Below are 21,472 nucleotides of genomic sequence, written 5' to 3'. Positions count from 1 at the left end.
AAGGGGTTAAACAATGCTGTTATCTTAATTGATAAATCACCAGAATTTATATTATAAATTAGATTGAAACAATCAAGTTTCAACCTAATGCAAAGTCATGAAACCTTTTATACTCCAACAAACAAATTGAAATGTGCACCTAAAATAGAGCTGTTCTCTGGGAAGGAAGAGATGAGCACGCTAAGGTCAGTTGTGCTATTCCAAAATTAATTTCCATAAGTAGAGTTGTCATACCAGGCTCCCAAAATATTTTATTCATGTTTAAGTGACAGGTGGAGAGTGGAGATTTTCTGCACTCAGCCACCTGGATGACCCACTAACTCCAAATGTTAACTATTACAGTCCGACATTAGGTCCATTTAGCAGGGGAGAGGAAAATAGTTGGAGAGGTTGTGTGGAATAAGGCTGGATTGCAGCACTGTGGTAGTGGATAGGTGTCTTCCTCTTTTTGGCCATTGCTGGAGTCAAAAGCAGCAAAAGGTAGTTGATTTTTGGATGGCTATGAAAGTTGGTAGAATAACAATCTCTAACAAACATCAAGTGCAATAGTAAGACATACTGCTTCATCTCTGAATTTAGGGGCACACTTTTTAGTTAAAGGAATGACTGTGGTAAAAAGCTGACTATGGCACCATATTTTTTTAACCCACTGCCTTCCTCAGGATAGCAGTCACCCATCATGTGACATATCTAGTGTAAAACACAGGTGTTCAATCAAACAATGTTGGCGGCCCTTCTTGGCCATGTATGGCCTTCTCTATGAAATATGTTTCTATGTTATGCTGATTGGCCTGAGAACTCTTATTTCAAACACTTTTCCTTGACTCTACATGTCTACACTGTTAAATTTGGAATTTCTAACATTTCTATTTCAACCTTCTGAAAATGGCTCAAGATGAAATTCAAAGGGATAGTTTGAAACATGCTGCAGTCTGCTTAGACACTGACGTACAGTTGTAGCGCATGACACCATAACCCTTTGATCCACCGTGAGTACCTCAGTTATCATGAATCTTCAATGAAACCCTTGCCTTCTGTAATGCCCGGGGAGATGGCAGTGCGGGGCACCGACAGGGTTGAATCTTCAATGAAGAGCAGCAGCAACCCTGTAACAATGGTCAGGCCAAAGAGCATGGATAGCCTCAGCCAACTCTCCCCGCCAGCTCATCCATCAAACCCCCAGTCTTCTCAGCTTTCCAGGGATTACACACATTCCCCCATCTCTTGCTTCTTTTCCCCCTTGGTTACACTGTCAGACCATTTTACCCTCACATTTTAATTCTGTTTCTCCTTCCCTTTACTGTAACTTGTCTGGTCTTTTTCTCTGGAGAGTATCGTAAACAAAGAAGAAATAAACACAGGTTTACCAGGTAAACCAGTGCACCCTCTATGATAAACAATGTTGCATAATGGAGTTTTTAATTTCAAGGATAGAGGGTGTTGTATGCTCCACAGATTGTAAAACCCTTTGAGGAAAAACCTTGATGTTACTGAACTAAACAAGCTGGCAACAACCAGAAACACATTTTGGGTGGGCGGGTTGGGAAGCAATTCCATTTTACAAAACCCCCAAAACCCATTTTCTTTCAGTAACCAACTTTATGACATGTCGACAGATTATTTTCAAATGGCAAAAATATCATCTATTCATGCATTCTGCCATACCTCAAACGCCTATTATACATTTTTTAAAGCTTTTTCTGCAGAGCAAAGTATAAACGCTAAAGTGACCGACATAGCGTTCCACCTTTACAGACAAAGTGCTTTACAATTTACCTCTGATTTGCAATGCAAGGTACTGGCCTGCTGATCAGGAGCTACTAGTATTTTTGCTTTGTAACAATAACTTATATAACAAAAATGAAGTATCCCAAAACTAATTTTACTTAAGGCAGTCTTTGTTTAAACTTTTACAGGAAAGATAACTGACCTGAGCTTTAAGTCAAGCAAAAGCTTATGAAATGTGGCAAGGGTTGTAAATAAAAGATAACAAGTCAAAACACTTCTGTGGAATTTAAATGTACTAAAATTCAGAGACCAAAGTGCAAATGTAATACTTTTTATGTGTTACTTGAATGCATGATACTATGCTATAAAGGTTCACGCTTCCTTGGTAAAAAAAAAACAAACACAAGAAGGCAACATACAGATGTAACACAGACAGACAAATAGATTGGACAGTTTTTATAAATTTAATATATCAATATATAGAGATATTTATCAACAGCTTGATTTCATAGAAACGTGAGTGAGACCATTTTGGCATACAAGTACAGATATTCCATGTACGTACCGAAGTTGCAGTCTTCACCTCCCACACCCGACCCTTACCAACCCACCAGTTCACCCCCCCCCCCCCCCCCGCAGACACAACACAGAAAAACAGAAAGAGAAAAAGTATACAGGAGCACAAAACAAGGCACCAATAAATTAAAATGATAACCCCTCTTTTTTTTAAACACACAACAAAATCTATTTAACAGAATTAAATACAGTGTGAACACTACAAATCTGCAATGCTGTTAAAAAGCTAACAAAAAACAAAGGGAACAGACAGGAGAAAAAGTAAAATAAAAACACTTTGGCAGATTATTAATTTTTAGTTACAATCAAGTAGTAAATAAATCCAGTGCTCTTGTGTACAAATAAATTCATATATAGTCTACACTCCTTTTCACCCCAGAGGTTTATGTACATCTTTTTTTTTACAGATACATTTTAAACATTATCAAAAGTTTTTTGCTGTATGAAAACGTATTTACAAGTCATGATTCAAAACCATTGGACTGTAACATTGGCCCCCCCCCCTCCCTCTTATTTCTCCCCTCCTAAGAACGTTATCGCTTTACACAGTGCAGAAGGCTTCTTGAAAAGTTTTGTGCAACAAACAGCATAAAAAAATGCCTGTCGTATGGCTGTGGAATGGACAGACCCTTGGATGGTTTTTGAGATTTCCTTGCAGGCAATGACAACATTTTGACTAAATACAGGTAGACAGTTTTGCAAAAATTGGAGCCAATAGTTTCTTATACTTGCAGTGATTTACTCCCACCTAAATCACTGCTGACGTAAAATGTCTAAATCTGTCAACAATAGTTTTATATCAAATAGTTGCCTTTGTATATCATCATCCCAACCCATAAAAAGATTTACACACAGATTTTACAACTTCCCCATTGCTGTCTTCTTCCCCCAACCTTCATTTTATACTGACTGGTAGAAAAATGTAGGTGACTGAACACTGCCCTTCAAGTAATCAAACATCAAGTAGATCAAATATAAAACTGAGTATGGTTTGGCAAGGAGAAAGAGAAAGCAACAACTACAGCTTACAGACTAATAGTTCAAAAACACGTGGTAATAAGAGGAAACAGTTGGTAAAGGAAAGTCACTAGGTTACCAAGAGCTAATTGCCAGCCATGTACAGTCAATGAGGGCTCCTTCCACAGTCCTGTAGCTGGGGGGTGAGGTGGGGGCTGCTTCTCCTGGCTGAGCGTGCTTTACGTCTGTTTGCTGGTTCATGACCAGGAGGGGTTTTACCCCCCGAGCTCTGGCCGTTTCCTTGTTATTTTTCTTCCAGTGATTTCTCCCACAGTGTATGTGTGTGTCTGGCGATCCAAAGACTGATAGCCCTTGCCAAAGGAAATATGTCAATGGCTAAGATGAAGATGGGAGTGCACATAGACAGCAATGCTGACTTGAAGCCTTACACTTGAAGCCTTACAGCTGGCATTACGTTTGATACACTGCATGAGGAAGTAAAGTGGTGGAGAGAGGTGAGTCATGTTAGAAAGCAGTCAGAGCATCCTGGTTAAAAGTGGCATGGGTCAGATTCCCTGCTCAGAAAAGAGAGGGGAAAAAAAATTTAGAAGAGCGCAGAGAGGAAGAGAGGAGCATGCGACGGGACAGTTACAAAAACAGGGAGCACAAATCAGAAAAACTAAAATTATGCTGGATTATGCGTTATCACGGCTGTTAGAATATGCTATAGTGAGTTTATAATGTAACATCGTTCCTATAAAATAAACCAGAAAAAAACTTTGTTATGGACGGCTTGACATAATTTAAGTGTGATAGTAACCTGCCTATTATGCATTAGGGTTTTGTGAGGAACAACAACATAGGTATTTCATTGAGCAGGGGTATATGTCTTCTCGGATTCTCAGAACACGGATTGTATTGCACCAGTTGTTTATAAATCTTTCACTATGGTGTAATTTCCAATGGGGACAGGGGGGAGATGTCCCTCCCACTTCTCAAAATCCTATTTGTGTCCCCTTCACTTTCAAATTTGTTTTGATATTATTTTGATTTATGAGTGTCTGTGATTGGCACCTATTTTAAGCAATAAAGAAAGTAAGACATTTTTTCTTATACACAGTCCAGTACTATTCTTTCTTGCATAATATATCAGTATGGTCAACCTAATTATTTCTTGGATTTTGTATCACATTTGTCCCTATAAATGAATTTAGAAATGCAGGAAATGGGATTCAAATTGAAAAAAAACAATTCTGGTGGAGGACCCTCAGACCGCTGGTGTTCTGTCCTCCCTACAACCAAGGTTACACCCTTTACACACACAGTTGGGTGTAAAGTCCTTCTAAACTTTTTTTAGTAACAACCAGCTACTGTAGTTTTAAACTAGTGATTTGTTAAATTGGGTTTCACCATTGAAACATGAGGAAGGCCTCAGCTAGTAAAGCTGTGAGTACTGTGTCACTGTTAAGAAACGTCTGCTGTGTTGACCAAGCACAAGCAATCAACTATTCAAACAGAAGTCACAAAAATGGTTTTAGTAACAACAACTCTCTATGCAAGTTCTATGTGTGTTTGTGTGATCACAGCTTGTTTTTATTTGGTGACGCATCAATCTCCACAGAAGTTGGAATTTACAAACTGCTGGTGTAACCAGACCCCTTAACTTTAACACTGCAGACACTGCTGACTTCACACTGAAAGACTTCAAGTTAATAATAATAATAAAAAAATGTCCTTGTCATACCTGTCTTACATTAACTAAACAACTGAACATAATGTATGTACAGAAAACACACACACACACACACACACACACACACACACACACACACACACACACACACACACAATCCTTCAACATGAGGAAGAGTTCTCATCTTGGTCCTGTTATGTTGTTTATGGAGCTGACTGATAGTGAAACTATGATTATGTTGCCATTAAGGCATTGATTAGGCCCTAAATGATTCCTAACAATATCAATCAAGAATGTCCAGACAGCGTACTGTCAAAGCATGTCCTCTACTACCACTCTAATTATTACCTACAATGTGATGAATGATATCAGTCCCTTTCCGGACCTGTTTAGCGTCTTTCAGTGGCGGCTCTCAAGGTGGCCACAAAGTCGACCAGCCAATCTGTCTTCACACTGTCGCAATAATAACGTTTCTACAATGCCACGCTCAGTCACCTCAATGAATAAGCAATTTATTCTCCTGACTGCAAACCCTCCATATGGAACCTCCCTATGGAACTCCATTAGACCCACAGCAAACATAGACATGAAGGAAACTATGTGGAGTGAGCTCAGGGTTCAATCCATCATTGGGTTTGTGATTTATTTAATCTTAAATTCACAAAGATAACTGACCTGTTTTGTCTTTCTTGGCATCTTACATCATCTTCATCTTTCCTTTAGGACTTAGATTATTTTTATGTTTTTGTCAAAAAAAAAATCTATAACATGTTGGTATAAAATTCCATAATAATATGGAAACTGTCTCCTACATGACAATATTCTACCAACAAAACAACTAATTAACCGGGAATATTCTGAGCTGAGACACAGTTTTCTCAACTGTGTAATGCATTTTATTTGGCTTTATCTGTGCAAGGTTAAGATGAAGGGAGATGGCTTCCCCTTAGAGCTCCATCCTGCTCATTAGATAGACGTAGGGGAGTGCAGTCCTGGAGAGGACTATAATTTCCCTGTCTAGCATGCCACTTGTCACATCCCATTCATAGAAACCCCCCACTGTGCAATATAAACTAAGAGAAGAAAGTGGCATCCTTCTGAGGGAGGTGTGCGAGAATGAGTGTCTGAATCTTACGACACAACATCAGCAGAAATCCAACAAAATGAATGGCCCACTATTCATCTTCCAAGCACAAACCTGTTTGCGTACAGTTTAATCTAAATCCTGGCAGTCATTTCCTGGCTACCTTTGTCTTTGTCTGTTTCCTTCTTCCTCCCTTGTGGTTCTGAGCATTCACACTGAGCAAACAGTTCCATGAAACAGTGAGAACCATGACTAATAACTACCATTAATCAACTGTTATTTTGTATACACATACTGTCTGTACAGTAAGATGAATGCATATGCTGAGTCTATAGCCTACAATGGAAGACTTTAATCTTTGCATTCTATACTTGTTTTTGCTCTTTATTAAAAAAGATTGAACATTTTAAAAACAAAAGCGTTTCGTAGCTCAGTTCATCTGAATTGTCACATTGTTCTGATTTGTTCTTCTTATGATGGGAGACCTGTATACTAAAGCCTTATATGTGTGCTTAGCACCTTCAAGATGCCCTGTATTGAAATTCAATCCAGGATAGAAAAGTTGTTATTTTGCCGTAACTCGTAACAGCCATCATATGAACTCGTCGTAACGGACTCCAGTAATTTACTATTACACGTCATGAGCAATTATTGCAATAGTCACTAGGCATTAATCCCATTTGATTTAGTGGGCTGGAAGCATGTCTGTGGCAAGCCAATGAAATATCAGCTCTTTACGCTGGTTTACACGCTTCCTCTCTATCCAGCTTTCAAATCAAATCAGTGCTCGGCTCAGTCAGCCTTGGCGTATTACTTATCTACTCATACAAAACAGGGCCACTAACAACCACACTTAAGAGTTAGTGACAGCGGAAAGTGATCCTGTTCAAATGTGGAGTCTTTTTCTATTGCAAATGATATTTTGTTACTTTTTATTGTTTTATGTTATATGTGTAAATAAAGAAAAACAAAACACACACCATCTCATCAAGAAAACACACAGCCAAGAGAGGGGACTAAAGAGGGAGAAGTTATCATGCTAAGAAACACCAAAAGCAGTGCTGTGAATCCACTAAAGTGCTGCGATTGATGTTTACTGGGAAGTTATGAAACCATGTTATGTCAAATGAAAGAAAAAGTGATGTTGCGGGAGCTATACCTATAAGAATAATGTAGTGCTAAAGACTACTGGAGCCAAAAAAGACAGCAAAAATGGACTGCTGCACAATAAATTTGTTGCAATAGATCAGTGCGCTGCTTGCTTTCTCATACTTCATTTTCTTGTACTTCATCCCTACAGGATTCCAAAACAGATTGCACAACTATGCATTTAAATGTAAACATATCTAGAAATGTCTGTCCTGTCTTCTGAATTTCAAAAAAAAAGTTGTCATGCTCAATGCTAGGGTTGAAAGTCAAAGACCTCAGTACCTCAAAGCATCACTGATATCTCAAAAAGGGTTTTACTTTTAAAATACTGATTGCAGCAGACACAAACAAAAACTCAGGAACGCGTGAGTCCTAACACCTGCCGCAAATGAGCAAACAATCCCAAATTCATTATGCCTTTTCTGCCCTACTGCTTTTTTTGCCTTGAGGCACGACCCTCTGGTGGCTCAAATCCTCCTTTTCCCCTCAAAAGAAACAGACACCCTAGTAACTCCTTCACCCCAAAATCCCCTCCAAACATGCAGGCAACCCCATCATTTATTTCTGTCTCCTTTCCCCTTGGCTATATTTAGCTTTGCCTGCATACATACAATGCCAAGGGGCGATTTTGACTGGATGGGTGTGAAAAAGGATGACACTCCCCTGTTTGAAAAAAATCTGTAATGTCAACTCAAGACGTAAAGAGACTATGAAGAAAATAATATCCTTGCCTACAACTCTATATCCTTGCAAACTTGAACAAATCTGACTGTAATTCTGTAGCACTGAGATATGCTGATTACATATTTACAACAGGAAACATACAAATAAATAAAACGCCATATGAGGATTTCAAAATAATCCCCCTGTACGGTGGTCAGACAACTATTTAACAATCTATTTACAGTGTGCACGGAGACAGCCAAATGAGGTTAGTTTGAACAAAATTATCAAGCAGCATTTTACACACCACTACAGCTAACAAGAGGCAGAAAGAAGAGAGGAGTGGAGCAGATACTACTAATAAACTAGCACTAAAGGAAGTAGTAGTGGCTAGTAGTGGTAGTAATGTTACCCCAGTGGAGAAAGTAGGAGAGGAAGGGGGATTTACAAGAAGTACATGTCATCCCTCAAAAAGGGGGAGGCAAAATGAGGACCCCGTTCTCTTTCTCCTCTGCGTTGTACTGGCCTCATTGTAGTGGTGTAGAGGCTGTGGTGAGAGGAGGGGCCAGGATGGGATTGGGAAGGGGAGCAGGCTGCATCCCCCCCCTCAGGGATAGCCATCATCCTCCAGACTGAGTGCCACGCGCTGCAAACAGCAGATAAAAAGACTGTTACCACAGTAGGCTGGTGAAGGCAAGAGAGAGAGAGAGAGAGAGAGAGAGAGAGAGAGAGAGAGAGTGATATGACAAAAAAAACCAGAGTAACATGATGGACAGAAAATAAAGACAGAAATCAGAAGAAAAAGAAAGAGATTCAAGCCTAGATGGTGCCCCGGAAAATTAATGGCAGGTTCATATGGAATCCATTTCTCCTGCTCCTTTTTGCAGTTTTCAATTCTCCCTCATCTCCCTGACCTTCCCCTTCTCCTCTTTCCAATTCCCCCCTTGTTCATTCCCTCCTTCTCTGGCTACCCCTATGTGAAGAATGCAGGATGCCTGCCTACGGCTGAAAATGTCTGGCCCACATATTGCCAACCTGATTTCTCTGGCTGTCTGAGTTGCCACACTGCCACGAAAGGAAAGAAGAGGAGAGGAAATGAAGAAAACAAGTAAAAAACAAAACAAAAATCAAGACAATAACAGAGATTTGTGAATATGTAAATAATAAAACTGAGAGAGAGAGAGAGAGAGAGAGAGAGAGAGAGAGAGAGAGAGAGAGAGAGAGTATAGTTCCCTTTCTGCAGCCCATCACTGAGGGCAGTTGTTTGTTCGACCTTGAATCTTAATACGTCTCTGTTGTGCACCTGTTTCCTGTGTGTATATGTGTGTGTGAGTGTGTGTGTGTGTGTGTGTGTGTCTCCAGCCTGTCATCTACCAATGATACCCAGAATTCTTTGCCTCCTTTCTCTCTGGAGCAACACAAAGAAATCTGTGTTACCATGCCAACCGATCAAAGCGGTAGACTCCCACCCCCCAATAATCCGTTTTGGCTGCCCTTCCCTGCCTTCTTTCCGATACCTAAAACAACAAATATATTCAATAAATGTCAAGGGTCCTGTACATTTGAGTGCATTTTTGTTCAAATCACAGCTGGCGTTGTTTCTGGAGATTGTAGAAAATGCAGCTTCATGCCTGATAAGTGATTCTCAAAAATGCATCTGCATTAATGGTAAATCAACAGGGTTGTGTGCAAGTCATGAAAGGTCCATGGTTTCTGCAACCGCACTCAAGATAGAATATGAGATAAATTTCTTTTCTGATTTGTGCTCTCATTTTAATCCTCCATGACTTATTTACACTGGAACAAAAAAATAAAATCAAGCAATGTCATGATGTTACTATCTACTCTAGAAATACAATTTATTTATAAAATGGTTGAGCCCAATCCTCTGCTTTCCTTTCAGTCTTCAAAGACTCAACATTAAAAAAAATTATTCCACTAAGAAATTAATACCATTACACTGCATCAACACAGCAGTAATTATTTGAGCATCAGTGCTCCTCTGATGTCTGGATGACTGTTTGCTCTAATTTTTTAGCAGCAAACATAACAAAGAAACATACCCAAAATTCCTCTCTGACAAGGGTAATACCTTGTGCCACGTATTTTCTGTTGAACAAAAATTAAACTTTTGCATCAGCTGCTTCTGTAAACAAAGATGATATGGGTTTGAGTAATGAGTTTTGTAATAAAATGGGGGCCTCATAAGAAACGTCGCCCGGAAACAGAACAAACACTTCAACCACCAGAACAACACATCACAATGTACAAGTAAATGGGGTGGCAGGTTGGCAACAAAGATGATGGTGATAAACATATGTACTGTATGATTATAGTCATGAACGTGGAATACATGTGAACATGATGTTCTGGTGAAGGGCTGACTGTATGTGTGTGTATGATTGGTGTTTTTCAGTGATTACGGCAAAAATATGACGTGTGAGACTGTGTGTGCGTGTGTAAGCCTGTTCTTTCATTCCACCAGGCCTACATGTACAACAAACGGGCGTTCCCAAACCCCTGCCCATCCTCCCATATCCAAAATAATCCAAACTGCTTCATTTCTGCTGCAGCTTCTCTCATTTTCCGCTGGAGAGCATCGGTGCCCCTGAGTACCAGTGAGAGTTGCTGTCTGTGACACCGCCCCCTAGTGGAAGCGCTATGAATGGTTGACTGTGGCTGTCACTCACTGCCGGGTAAACGTGGCCTATGGACTCGCTGTGCCGCCCGATGTGGATTTCATCGTCGTCGTCCTCTGTGGTTTTGCGGTAAACGGGGTTGTCGAAGTTCATGCTCTTGGTGTTCTTGCGCCGCCAGTTGCGCCAAACCAGGTACCCGCCGGTGCAGAGTAATCCGATGACCACTGTGGCAAGGATAGGGACTGCATGTGTTTAACACACACACAACAACAACACACGGCGGGAGCGTTAACACAGCCCAGGGGACACAGAGCGGCGCTTTAAGCACTCACATACACAAACACGCCTCGCACACTTTACTTGATGTATTGAGGGCTCATTATCTTCGGCCTTTATTTTTCAAAATGGTATCTAATGCACACCTGGAAGACAGGTTTGGAGGCAAAACATTGGTGGCCTCTGAAAAATTGTTAGTTTCTTTTGTTAATTTTAGTAATTTCTTTTAGCATGAAATGGAATTGCAATGTTATGGTAGCAAAAAAAAAAAAATCTTTGGTGTTCATAATGTTTTTTAAAACACATTTGTAAAATAAAACATAGGAATATAATTTACAGCACAAACACGCTGAAATCATTTTGCTTGTAATTAGGGCTGCACAAAATGAGGTAAATGTAAAATAACGTTGTTGAATGTTGCAATTATGATATTACTTGCAATACATAAACAGTGTACTTAAAGTTACTCAGCTCTGCAGCTTCCAGTATTCTGCTAAAATAAAACAAATAACCTTTTGAATTTGAAAAAATTGAATTTGACAAATTGCAGATTGAATTGAATGTAAAAGTTTTCTACAGATTTTTTTCCCCAACCAACACAAAAACATCTGACTGTCTATATTGCAGCCTTTCGTGATATGGTTATTGATATCACAATGATGATTAAAAAAACAAAATATTGTCAGCACTACTTGTAATTACATCAAGGCCCTAAAAGTACTTAAACAGCTTGTTTTGTGGTTCTCTTGACTCTAATATGCAAAGAATATCCTCAAATGTGCTTACCAAGGGAATACTTTGTTTACTGTAACTAAACTGCGGTGATCAGCGCAGCAAACTCTTTGATGCATGAGGACATAAAATCCTTGTAAAATCAGCTTATACCAGGATTACCCACAGTGTTTTACATTGGAGGTGTGCCAGCTTGACAGAAACAAACTTTTAGAGAAAGTTGTGTCTGAAATTCACCCATCACCTAATCTTATTTTATAACCTAATGTCACTTACAGTATTTCTACTTAACATTTTTATTTATTTCTTACTGTAGCTGTGTTACTTTATATACTTATTTACTTGCACTTTTCTTACTATTATTTTACCTTGAATTTGACTGTGAGCATCTGCAACTAAATAATTTCCATGAGGAGATTAATAAAGTATTCTGATTTTGATACCACACAGCAAATACCACATATTTAATATGTGTGGCTATTGTTTAGGCATTATGTACAAATGTATTAATCCCAAAACGAGTCTTGAATCTGTTTGTTTTTTTTTTAAAGAAAATTGGTAAAAACTGAAAACAATGAGCCTTCAAACTATATATACACATTCTATTACATTCCAAAGTCTCAATCTTATATAATGATCAAAAACACATAGACATTAATGCACAATTTGCAACAATGAATGCCATCACACACTCCACACCCCACATTCACACAGTCAAACACAAATACATGCATACACAATGACCGAACCACAGACACACACTTTTCTATTGAATCTTGTAGCATCCAAGTCCTGTAACCAGTGATTAGGGTTTTGTTTTTGTTTTTTAATAAAAGCCCTGGAAGGTTGTTTAACTGTCATTGGCACATTATTCTAGAGATACGTTTGGGCTATGATTTGTAATTTTACACTAGCAATGTCAGAATAATTAAACACAATGTGCACACTGCCTGACTCTGGTGTTTTGGATGGGGTTTTGAAGGCAGAGTGGGCAGGGTAGAAGAGAGACAAAGAAGATTGGGGAGATTTGAGATAAGCTATGTCTCTCTCCTCTCATTACCATATCAGCATGGCTGCCAAGCTGCCCTTTAGGACCAGAGTGTGTCTATAGTGCATGTATGAGTTTATGTGTGTGTGGAGCGCAACAGCCAAACCAGAGGTGTGTCACTGCAGAGAGATAACACAAGTGTGTGTGTGGCTGTGATATTGTGTGTGTACTATGTGCCCACATCCATTGATGTGTCTGCATCCCCTGTGGAAGCCCAATCTAATTGCTGTTTTGGTGGATAGGCACTTGAGATCCCTATGTGACTTGGCTGGAAACCCCAGATCCTCCTTTGTTCTTCTCTAAATGTTCACTGGTTTAAAAAGAAAATCAGCTTTTGTCTTATTTAGAAATGTTTTCAGTCCAATTAGAGAGCGGCATAACAGCCTGACTTTGGCCAAATACCGATAATCATTGTTGGGCTGTTTCCCCTTGTGGAGCTGTGGGTGGGCGTGGCGCATTAACGGATGTGAACGGAGAAATGGGGTGTAGAAATCCGGCCCTTGTGGACCTCCAACAATAATTAACGTTTCAAAGCTGCCAAAAATTGCAGAATGGGGGGATTTATGGCTGCAATGAATGGGAGTAGGACAAAATGAGGGATAGAGTGGAAAGAGTTAACAGTCTCGGGAGTGGTTTTTACGAGCTGATATCTCAATCGGTGAGAATGAAAAAAATTAATTACTTTACAATGTTTTAGAAATCCCACAATTTATCAAAGTTTTCAACACTAGGGATGAAAGAGATCTCAATTAGCGCCGTATGCTGCTACTATAAAGTCATTTGCACATTTAGCTGGTTTCACAGTTACTATGGGTTATAAATGTATTAATTAAATAATTCCATCAAATTAAGATTAATACGCTAATAGATTGACTTTACTAAGCTGGTTTGATTGTAAGAACTTGCATTCTCTTTGTTTGCCCACTTTCTATTAGTTGTTGTTGCATGGTAGCCTAATATTGTTTTTTCTACCCTGACAATAATGTTATTTCCCACGTCACAATTTCCACTGCTCCGAGCCCAAAAGACAATTTTATCTTGTTAAGCCCCTTTCCCGCCTATTCAAAATCTGATTCCAGTGACTGTGTAACCCACTCTCAGTCCACTTGGTCAGGAAAATAGGTCAGAGCACTAGATTGATTGCAATGTGAACATACTGTTTGATTAGAGCGAGGACATTAGCTTAATGTTATAACAGCTGGTCAAATGTGATGACATTATGTGCACAATATAAAGGCAATGCCTGACAAGCTTACTGGCCCATACTGGCCATTATTTTGTGCTTAAACATCACCTAGGGCTGACATATGACTTGCATGTTCAAAGGACAAGAAATTGTTATTGTTAAATCTAAAATATACTCCTTTTAACCAGTCAGGTGGGAGTACAAACACTCACAAAACCAAGTCTCACAAACACACAATCTCACACAAAAACCAAGTCTCACAAACACACAGTCTCACACAAAAACCCAGTCTTACAAACACACAGTACACACACACATGCAGCCACACATATTAAACAGCACATCCACACACAACATGCAAAACTTGAAGGACAAGCAGAGACAGAGAAGCGAGGAGGGAGAAGCAGGCAGGCAGAAAGCAAAGGCAACACAGAAAAAAAGTAAAGAGTACTCACCGATAGGAATGACTATCCCCAGAACAGCTACTGTGATGTTGTTACCTATGAGGTAGTGATCACTCGCAGCTGAGAGGAAGAAGAAAAAGAGAATGAAAAATAAAGCTAACCAAGAAATTGTGTTCCAAAACATCCTCCCACAATACCTTGCTAGAGAGAAACACAAGTTTGACACATTCCTGCTGTAAAAAAAGATGCATAATATAAGGGCAGAGAATCCATCTGAATTCACTTAGGACTGCTTAAAACAGCATGTGTAAATGAAATGCGGATGAATCATACCAGGATGACATATAAATGCATGAGATGCGTTTTAATACAAAAGGAGACAAATGCAATTCCAGGAAGTAATGCATCAGAATTTGCACTAATATAACTCAAAAAAGAAAAGAAAGATTAACAGAGAAGATCTGTGCTGCTTGTGTACGTGTACACAATTCAGCAGTAGGCCAAACCCATTCAGATGAATACGGGAGTCAGGATATAGCGTCCAAGCTCCTGGGGAATTATGAACATGTACACACACAACGAGAGCAGCACAGATCTTCTCTGTTAATCTGTAAAAAGACAGATACACATCTGGCTAAACAATGCTACAGCAGTAAATCACAGTGAGTAAACAAAACAAAACTGTCATGGATGACAAGGACTTCCAAGACCCTAAGGAAACTCGGGGCTCACACAATGGATGGTAACCAGCATGTTGAAGATGATGCCTGCCCCTAACCACTTAACCCACAACAATAACAAAGCATCAACAGAGACACCCCAGACCACACAAATACTTTGCAACCCTCAGTCATTGGTCCAGCTGCAAGGAAGAAATGCTCCTCAGGTATATGTATCTAGCATAAAAAATAGAGCTCGTCGGTGGCCTATCACATTTTGATGACCGCCCAGAACCCTATAGAGCTTGGAAGTCGTCTTTTCTAAACACAATAAGTGATTTGGACCTTACTGATGGGGAATAGTTGGAATGTCAAAATAGCTTGGTAAGCAGAGTACTTCAGGTGCTTGAGGGTAGTTCATAAAAGCAACCCACAAGCAGCTCTGAAAATGACTTTGGGAAGGCTTGATTAGTGTTATAGCGCACCTGGGGTCATAGAAAGTGCTCTTTTTAAGAAGATTGAAAACTTTCCAAAGATCACAAAAAAGGACACCCACAAGTACCATATGGCTTATAGGAGAAATGGATTTCTCAGGGATTAAAGTATAAGGAGGAATATCATTGGGGGGTACGCATCATTTTTTACCCCCCGTTTTCTTTCTTCACCTATTTCATGTGCCACCACGCTAAAACAAGGACTTACCCGAGCTTTGCACTTCCAAGCAACAGCTCTCCTCGGAGTGAGAAACCTCCTTTAAAGCGTGTATCCTTCCAAACTCCAGTGTCAGTGCATAAAACTAATGATTTCCCTGCTGCAGCTCGGAACAAAACAGCACCTTAAGATGATGTCGCTAAGCACTGTCCCATCCATAACAAGCCTCATCCATTCAGGAAATGACGTGGCTTCAGATTGGAAACAACTGAGGAACGGGAAGCCTACTTGAAAGAACAGGGGATCTGCTTTAAGTGCTGCTTATCATCTTCGCATCTCACTTGCAACTGCAAAGCTGCACTGAAGTGTGATGAGTGCAACAGTGAGTATCAGCGTACAGCTCTACATCCTGGTCCACCTCCATGAGCAATCAGTGCCTCAAACTCCCTATCAGAGGAGGCTTCGTTAACACCTGCTGTGATCTGTGCACTGAGATTTGTGGCAGCGCTGTAACAGCAAAGTCTTGCTCCAAGATTTGCCTTGTCAATATCTATCCTAAAGGGCACCATGAGAACGCTGTTCAGACCAGACCAACAGATCATTAGCCAGGTCAGAGTTTTTTGATTTGTTTGGCATCCACAGTCATACGCTTCCCTACACTTTGAAGACGTGCTGGTATGAGAGAGTGTTCAGGCTGAAGAGCGTCTGCCTATCAGATTGAAGCACTGAATGGTGGAGTTAGTCTTACACTTCCAACACTGATGGAATGCAATGACATACCAGACAACCATGAAGAAATCCCTCTAGGTAACGAAGCCCACATCCTTCTTCTGCTTGGGAGAGACATTCTTAGAGCTCACAAGCAGAGGAAGCAGATACACAGTCCTGGCCACACAACCTTTGCTCAGAAGCTAGACCTAGGGTCTTGGTGTGTGATGTATGCTTAGGGAATGTCCATAAGCCCATGGTTAACACCTTTAAGACGAGCATCCTAGAAGACGGAAGACCTACTTGTGTTCAGCCAGCTCTTCCACTGACAAAGGGAAAGGAGTTCTGGTATTTACCAACTTTTGGAGTTTATAACCCCAGGAAATCAGACCAGATGGTCTTCGACTCCAGCAATACAATGGTATCTTTCTGAATAACGTCCTGCTCACCGGACCGGACCTTTTTGATCCTCTTGGGTTTGTCGCTCCTGTCACTATTCAAGGGAAGTTTCTACTCAGAGAACTGTCTAAGAAAGTAAGTGACTGGGATGCTCCACTTCCACAAGAGATGTGTGGTGTGTGGAAGTCATGGAGAGACTCACTACAAAACCCGCAGCAGCTGCATATCCCTTGAGCTTACAGAGTAAGCTCTCCCACAAACGCCAAGCAAAAGGAAATCTGCATCAGATGCTTATCAGATGCTTCAACCAAAGCCAACTGGCTGTGGTATACTTCAAGACAACGAATGAGGATGGTCAGATCAACATCAAGTTCATTTTAGGAAAGTCAAGACTGGCAACATAAACAGTTTGATGCAGTCACCTTCTACTGTGACACTAAGGTTGTACTTGGGTACATACAGTATATAATGAGTCAATTTGACAATCCACACAGCCAAAGCAGTGGTATTATGTGCCTACAGAGCATAATCCTGCTGATCATGCTTTCAGGTCTGTTCAAGCTTCTCAGCTCACCTATACCAACTGGCTGACAGGACCAGCACTCTTGTATGAACCACAGGAAACCTACAGCGAACAGCGAAATGTGTTCAAGCACATTGATTCAGAAACAGAGATTTGACCACAAGTGACAAGCTGTGCCACTAGCACAAGAAACAAGCCACTTACCCCAGAGAGATTTAACAGATTCTCTTCCCAGAACTCTTTGCAAAGACCGGTTGCAACACTCATTCATGTAACTAATTTGTTCCAGTCCTCGAGCAGAGTTCCTTCTCAGTGCAGTGGTTGGCATCAATGTACCAAACCTACACAGTCAGTGACCTGTCAAAGGCCATGCAGACAATAATCTTCTCTGTGCAGAAGGCAACCTTCTCTGAGGAATTGGACACTCTCTCCAACGGACGAAGTTTCAACAAGAAAAGCCCACTGGCTAAGCTAAATCCACCCATAGATGAAAGCTGGCAGATCTGAGCAGCCAAGAAAAAAAACCTATCATGTTGCCTGGTAAGCATCATGTCTCCACATTGCTCATACGTCACTATCTTGAGCAAGTGGAGCACCAAGGCCGCACTTTCACTGAGGGAGCCATTTGAGTAGCTGAAATATGGCTCATAGGTGGCAAGAGATGCATAACCAGTATTCTTCATGGATGTGTCATTTGTCGTAAAAGATACGTGGGAAAATGGAGAGGCAGAATATGTCAGACCTACCAGAAGAGTTGCTAAGCACTTCACCGCCTTTCACTTACACAGGTCTGGATGTCTTTGGTCCTTGGACTGTGGTTGCAAGGTGCACGAGAGGAGGCTTATATAACAGTAAAGGTTAAGCATTGCGCTTTACTTGCATAAGCACTCGCGCTGTTCACATAGAAGTCATTGAGCCCATAGATGCTTCATCCTTCATTAACTCACTCAGAAGGTTATTTGCTACCTGTGGCCCCTCCAAATTAATTTCTTGGAATCTATGCTGATGCACACAGACTATTCCAGCTTGTCTCATGAGGTCCTGTGCACTCTGATGGCGGAAGTGACAGCCATTGTCAACTCCAGGCCTCTAGTTTCAGTCTCTACAGATGCAGACTATCCTCTGATACTTACCCTGACAATGCTCCTTACTCAGAAGCAGAGCATGCCACCTCCACCTGGGAAATTCACAGAGAAGGATCTCTATAAACAGCAGTGGCGTCAGGTGCTGAGCTTAGCCAATCAGTTTTGGAATCACTGGAAGCGAGAATATCTGCATGCTCAGCAAGTTTGTCACAAATTGCAAGACTCATGTCCCAACATCAAAGTGGGTGAGTGGGTGATAAAGATCAGAAAGTAAAGCCCAAGGTGACCTTTATCTGAGATCATTCTCCTTCTGAAAAAATAGGGATGAGACCTGATTAGCCGTTTAGTTATCTATGTGTGACATTTTACAGATGCCAGGCGGGGAGTGTTTTGCCTTCAGGTTTAGTGAATTAACCCCCTACCGGCCCTTTAAATTTATTTTAGTTTGATATGCACTTTGACCCAGACCAGGAAGTCGGCCATTTTAGTTTTTAGTATGCCGCCGTAGGTTTGCTAAATGGACTCACATTTCATCTGCTGCAATCCTTCTTTTGTTTATGCCTTTGAACGAATCGTCTGTAAGTACTAGTTTAGCACAGACCGTAGAACAGTATCTGGACATTATTTTTGTGATGAATGTTTTACGTTAGTAAGTTATCAGCTTAACTGCATGCCATGTAGACTGTATACTTAAATCACTAGTGCATAGCAGCTATGTAGATTACAGTGAATACTTTGTACATCTAGCTTATTGTATATATTTTTTATGTTCTACAGTTTAACTCCTATTCATACTGTATATGACGGTGATGCCAAATAAATCACCCGTAAATTCCCGTATTCCTTTGAATGGAGTTTGGCTTACTGCTGAATTGTGTACACGTACACAGACAATGAGCAGAGCACAAGATCACAGTCCTGGTCCTGCATACCAATTAGCTCAATCTAGAAAGAGACTCTGTGCAGTTGTGTGCATGGAAAACGCACAGATGGGAGGCAATTAAGACATATTTTCTCTCATAGATGCAATCATATAAAGGATAAACTGCACATTCACACACACACACACAGACATACGGTAACATACAAAGGCACAGCAGGTGATATGACCTCAGACTGAGCAGTGAGGCGTCGGCGTCCTGAGTCAGCAGAAGTGAATTTGGCTTTTCTTAAAGTATGAGTGACGTGCAATAGGTCCTAAGACTCCTAAAGTTGGATTAATAGAATCTTATTGAAGCAGCAGTTATGAAAGAAGCAGTCTTAAAGGCAGAGAGAGAGGAAATGAGAAATCAAGGAAAAATAAAGTCAATTTCCTTAAGACTATTATTGTTGGAGGGATTTTCAAGTTCAAAAAGAATTTGCTGTTTGCCTCTATGATACGTCCCTATTTATATCCCTACAGTATATTTGGCTCCTTGAAATATAACACCTATCTTAATGTCTAGGTTACCTACAGTAGATAATATTAAAGTCAACATATAAGAACTTAAAAATGATCTGCTTGCATAGTTACACAACAGTTTTTGCATGCTGTAATCATTCCTCCTGTTCATAGAGGCCATTAAAATATCCTTTTTCTAACATGCTTGCAATGCAAGTGATAGGGAACATAATCCACAGTCCTGGTTTTGTGCAAAAAGGTATTCTAACAACATTTATCAGTCTGAGTTAATCAAATGAAGTGGGTATCTTCAGAATTTCCATTTTGTTTCAAAAGACACAGTTTTGGTGCTGAGCTGCAGTGACGGGGCAGTAACCCAAACAGGTAATTTGGTAATATAAAAAACTTAAAATAAAAACTTTGGAAAACACATGGTCTAACTCAAACTAGAACGACTGATGAATAATTACTGAAGATTCAAATTTGTAAGAGCATAGATGCATATGAGCTTTGTACCAGCTGTGGTTTATCTTTTATTCCTGAAGCTCCTGGTTCTTCCTTGTTCCTCCATGCCATCCAGAGCGCCGTACAAGTGTAACAGCTGATGCTGGCACACTTGACAGTGTGCACTGAGTTGAAAATTATAACACATGGCCCATGGGTTTGGAGACGCATCATGCCCCATTTTCTCATCCGTGTCTGCTCCACCTCTCATCTGGAGCACTTGTGGTGTGGTGAGGAGGCTGACAACTTCAGAGACTAGAGGAAACGTTCTTGCGTTTTAGAAACTCTGAAAAACCCAGGCCCCCAAAGTGATAAGACTAGATACAGCCGACATTCTTTTTGCTTCCCTGAAAATCACTTTCTCTCCTGCCTTTTTTCCATCCCATATTTCTTAGCCCTGTAAATGCTGTTTTCCTCCCAACACAGTGGGTTATTTTTATAACACTCAACCTCCCTGTTCGAGTGCTGGACTGTCATGTTCAGTTTAGTGCTCTGTTCATTCTTTTTCCTCTATGGCCTCTTTATTGGCTCTCACTGTACCTTCTCTTTTAACAATCCTTAGTTTTACTCCACGCTCTTTATCTCATTCATTTCCCCATCCTCCCTATGTCACTATCTCTTCCTTTTCCTCCAACTCTCACACCCACTTTCATCATCCTTCCTTTCTCCTTTTCCTCTGTATAACTTTTTCAATCTCAGTCCTGGCTCCCCTAGTTTCTCAATATAATGAGAAATGTCACTGATGTAAATGCAATATGGTCGATTCTGGGTTCAAACAGAAAGCGGTCTTTCTCATTTGCCAACCAGCTTTTTTCTTATACTTCCCTCTGCTTTTTATATTTAATCTTTAAAGTCAGTCAGATATAGGACATATAAGCTAACTGTTCTTCTAAAGTCTGTAAGTAACAATATGAATAAGTATATGTTTAGACATTGTTTTACTGTTAGTCTCCTGCTTTGGTCTGAAAAGGGGAAATGCAATTGCATTGGAGCAAGTAGAACACAAAAAAATTCACACATAAAAAGGCAATTTGGAGAGTTTACAGCAACGAGAATTCAAACCGAAATCTGAAAAAAAATTGTTTTCAACAAAAATCAGACTGCATGTGGTTTGCAGCACAGTGATTTATCAATTTTGCTTTGCGGTGCTTTCAAGGGTTCTTCTCTGCCTCTAAATGCAATTTAAGTCTTAGTGTGGCTTTGTAAAGCATTGTCACTACTGTTATATTCTGCTGTCTTTGCTTGTCTGGGCACCAGACTGTAAAGTGGTATTTTTTTGGCCCGCAAGCAAAGCATGATTGGTGCAAGAAAGAACTCATGCCACAAGAGACAGTGAAAGAGAGGAGGTGAGAGAAAGAGGGAGAGGACGACAAAGAGAAGAGGCTGTCAGAAAGTGATGAAGAGTGATGAGAGGTGTAAGTTGAGAA

At 40.3% G+C, this 21,472-nt stretch overlaps 1 protein-coding gene across 7 annotated transcripts in view; it reads right to left on the bottom strand.

Moving 5' to 3' along the window:
• Nucleotides 1-2,173: 2,173 nt before the first annotated feature.
• Nucleotides 2,174-21,472, bottom strand: part of lrp8 (low density lipoprotein receptor-related protein 8, apolipoprotein e receptor) — a 188,653-nt gene continuing 169,354 nt past the window's right edge. For 2 of the 7 annotated variants that reach the window (XM_032525438.1, XM_032525439.1), the window contains exons 17-18: nucleotides 14,187-14,255; nucleotides 2,177-10,731 (exon numbers count right to left, since the gene is read on the bottom strand). In XM_032525438.1, the coding sequence (XP_032381329.1) occupies nucleotides 10,430-10,731; nucleotides 14,187-14,255 (371 nt within the window). In that variant the 3' untranslated portion in view covers nucleotides 2,177-10,429. Of the gene's footprint in view, nucleotides 10,732-14,186; nucleotides 14,256-21,472 lie in introns of all 7 variants that reach the window. The other 5 variants (XM_032525440.1, XM_032525441.1, XR_004333417.1 and 2 more) reach the window with 4 other exon arrangements.

The sequence above is a fragment of the Etheostoma spectabile genome, chromosome 9 (assembly GCF_008692095.1).
Source record: "Etheostoma spectabile isolate EspeVRDwgs_2016 chromosome 9, UIUC_Espe_1.0, whole genome shotgun sequence".
Classification (NCBI taxonomy): domain Eukaryota; kingdom Metazoa; phylum Chordata; class Actinopteri; order Perciformes; family Percidae; genus Etheostoma; species Etheostoma spectabile.
Note: the sequence above shows the minus strand (reverse complement) of the source record. Positions and strands in the feature narration are given on the sequence as shown.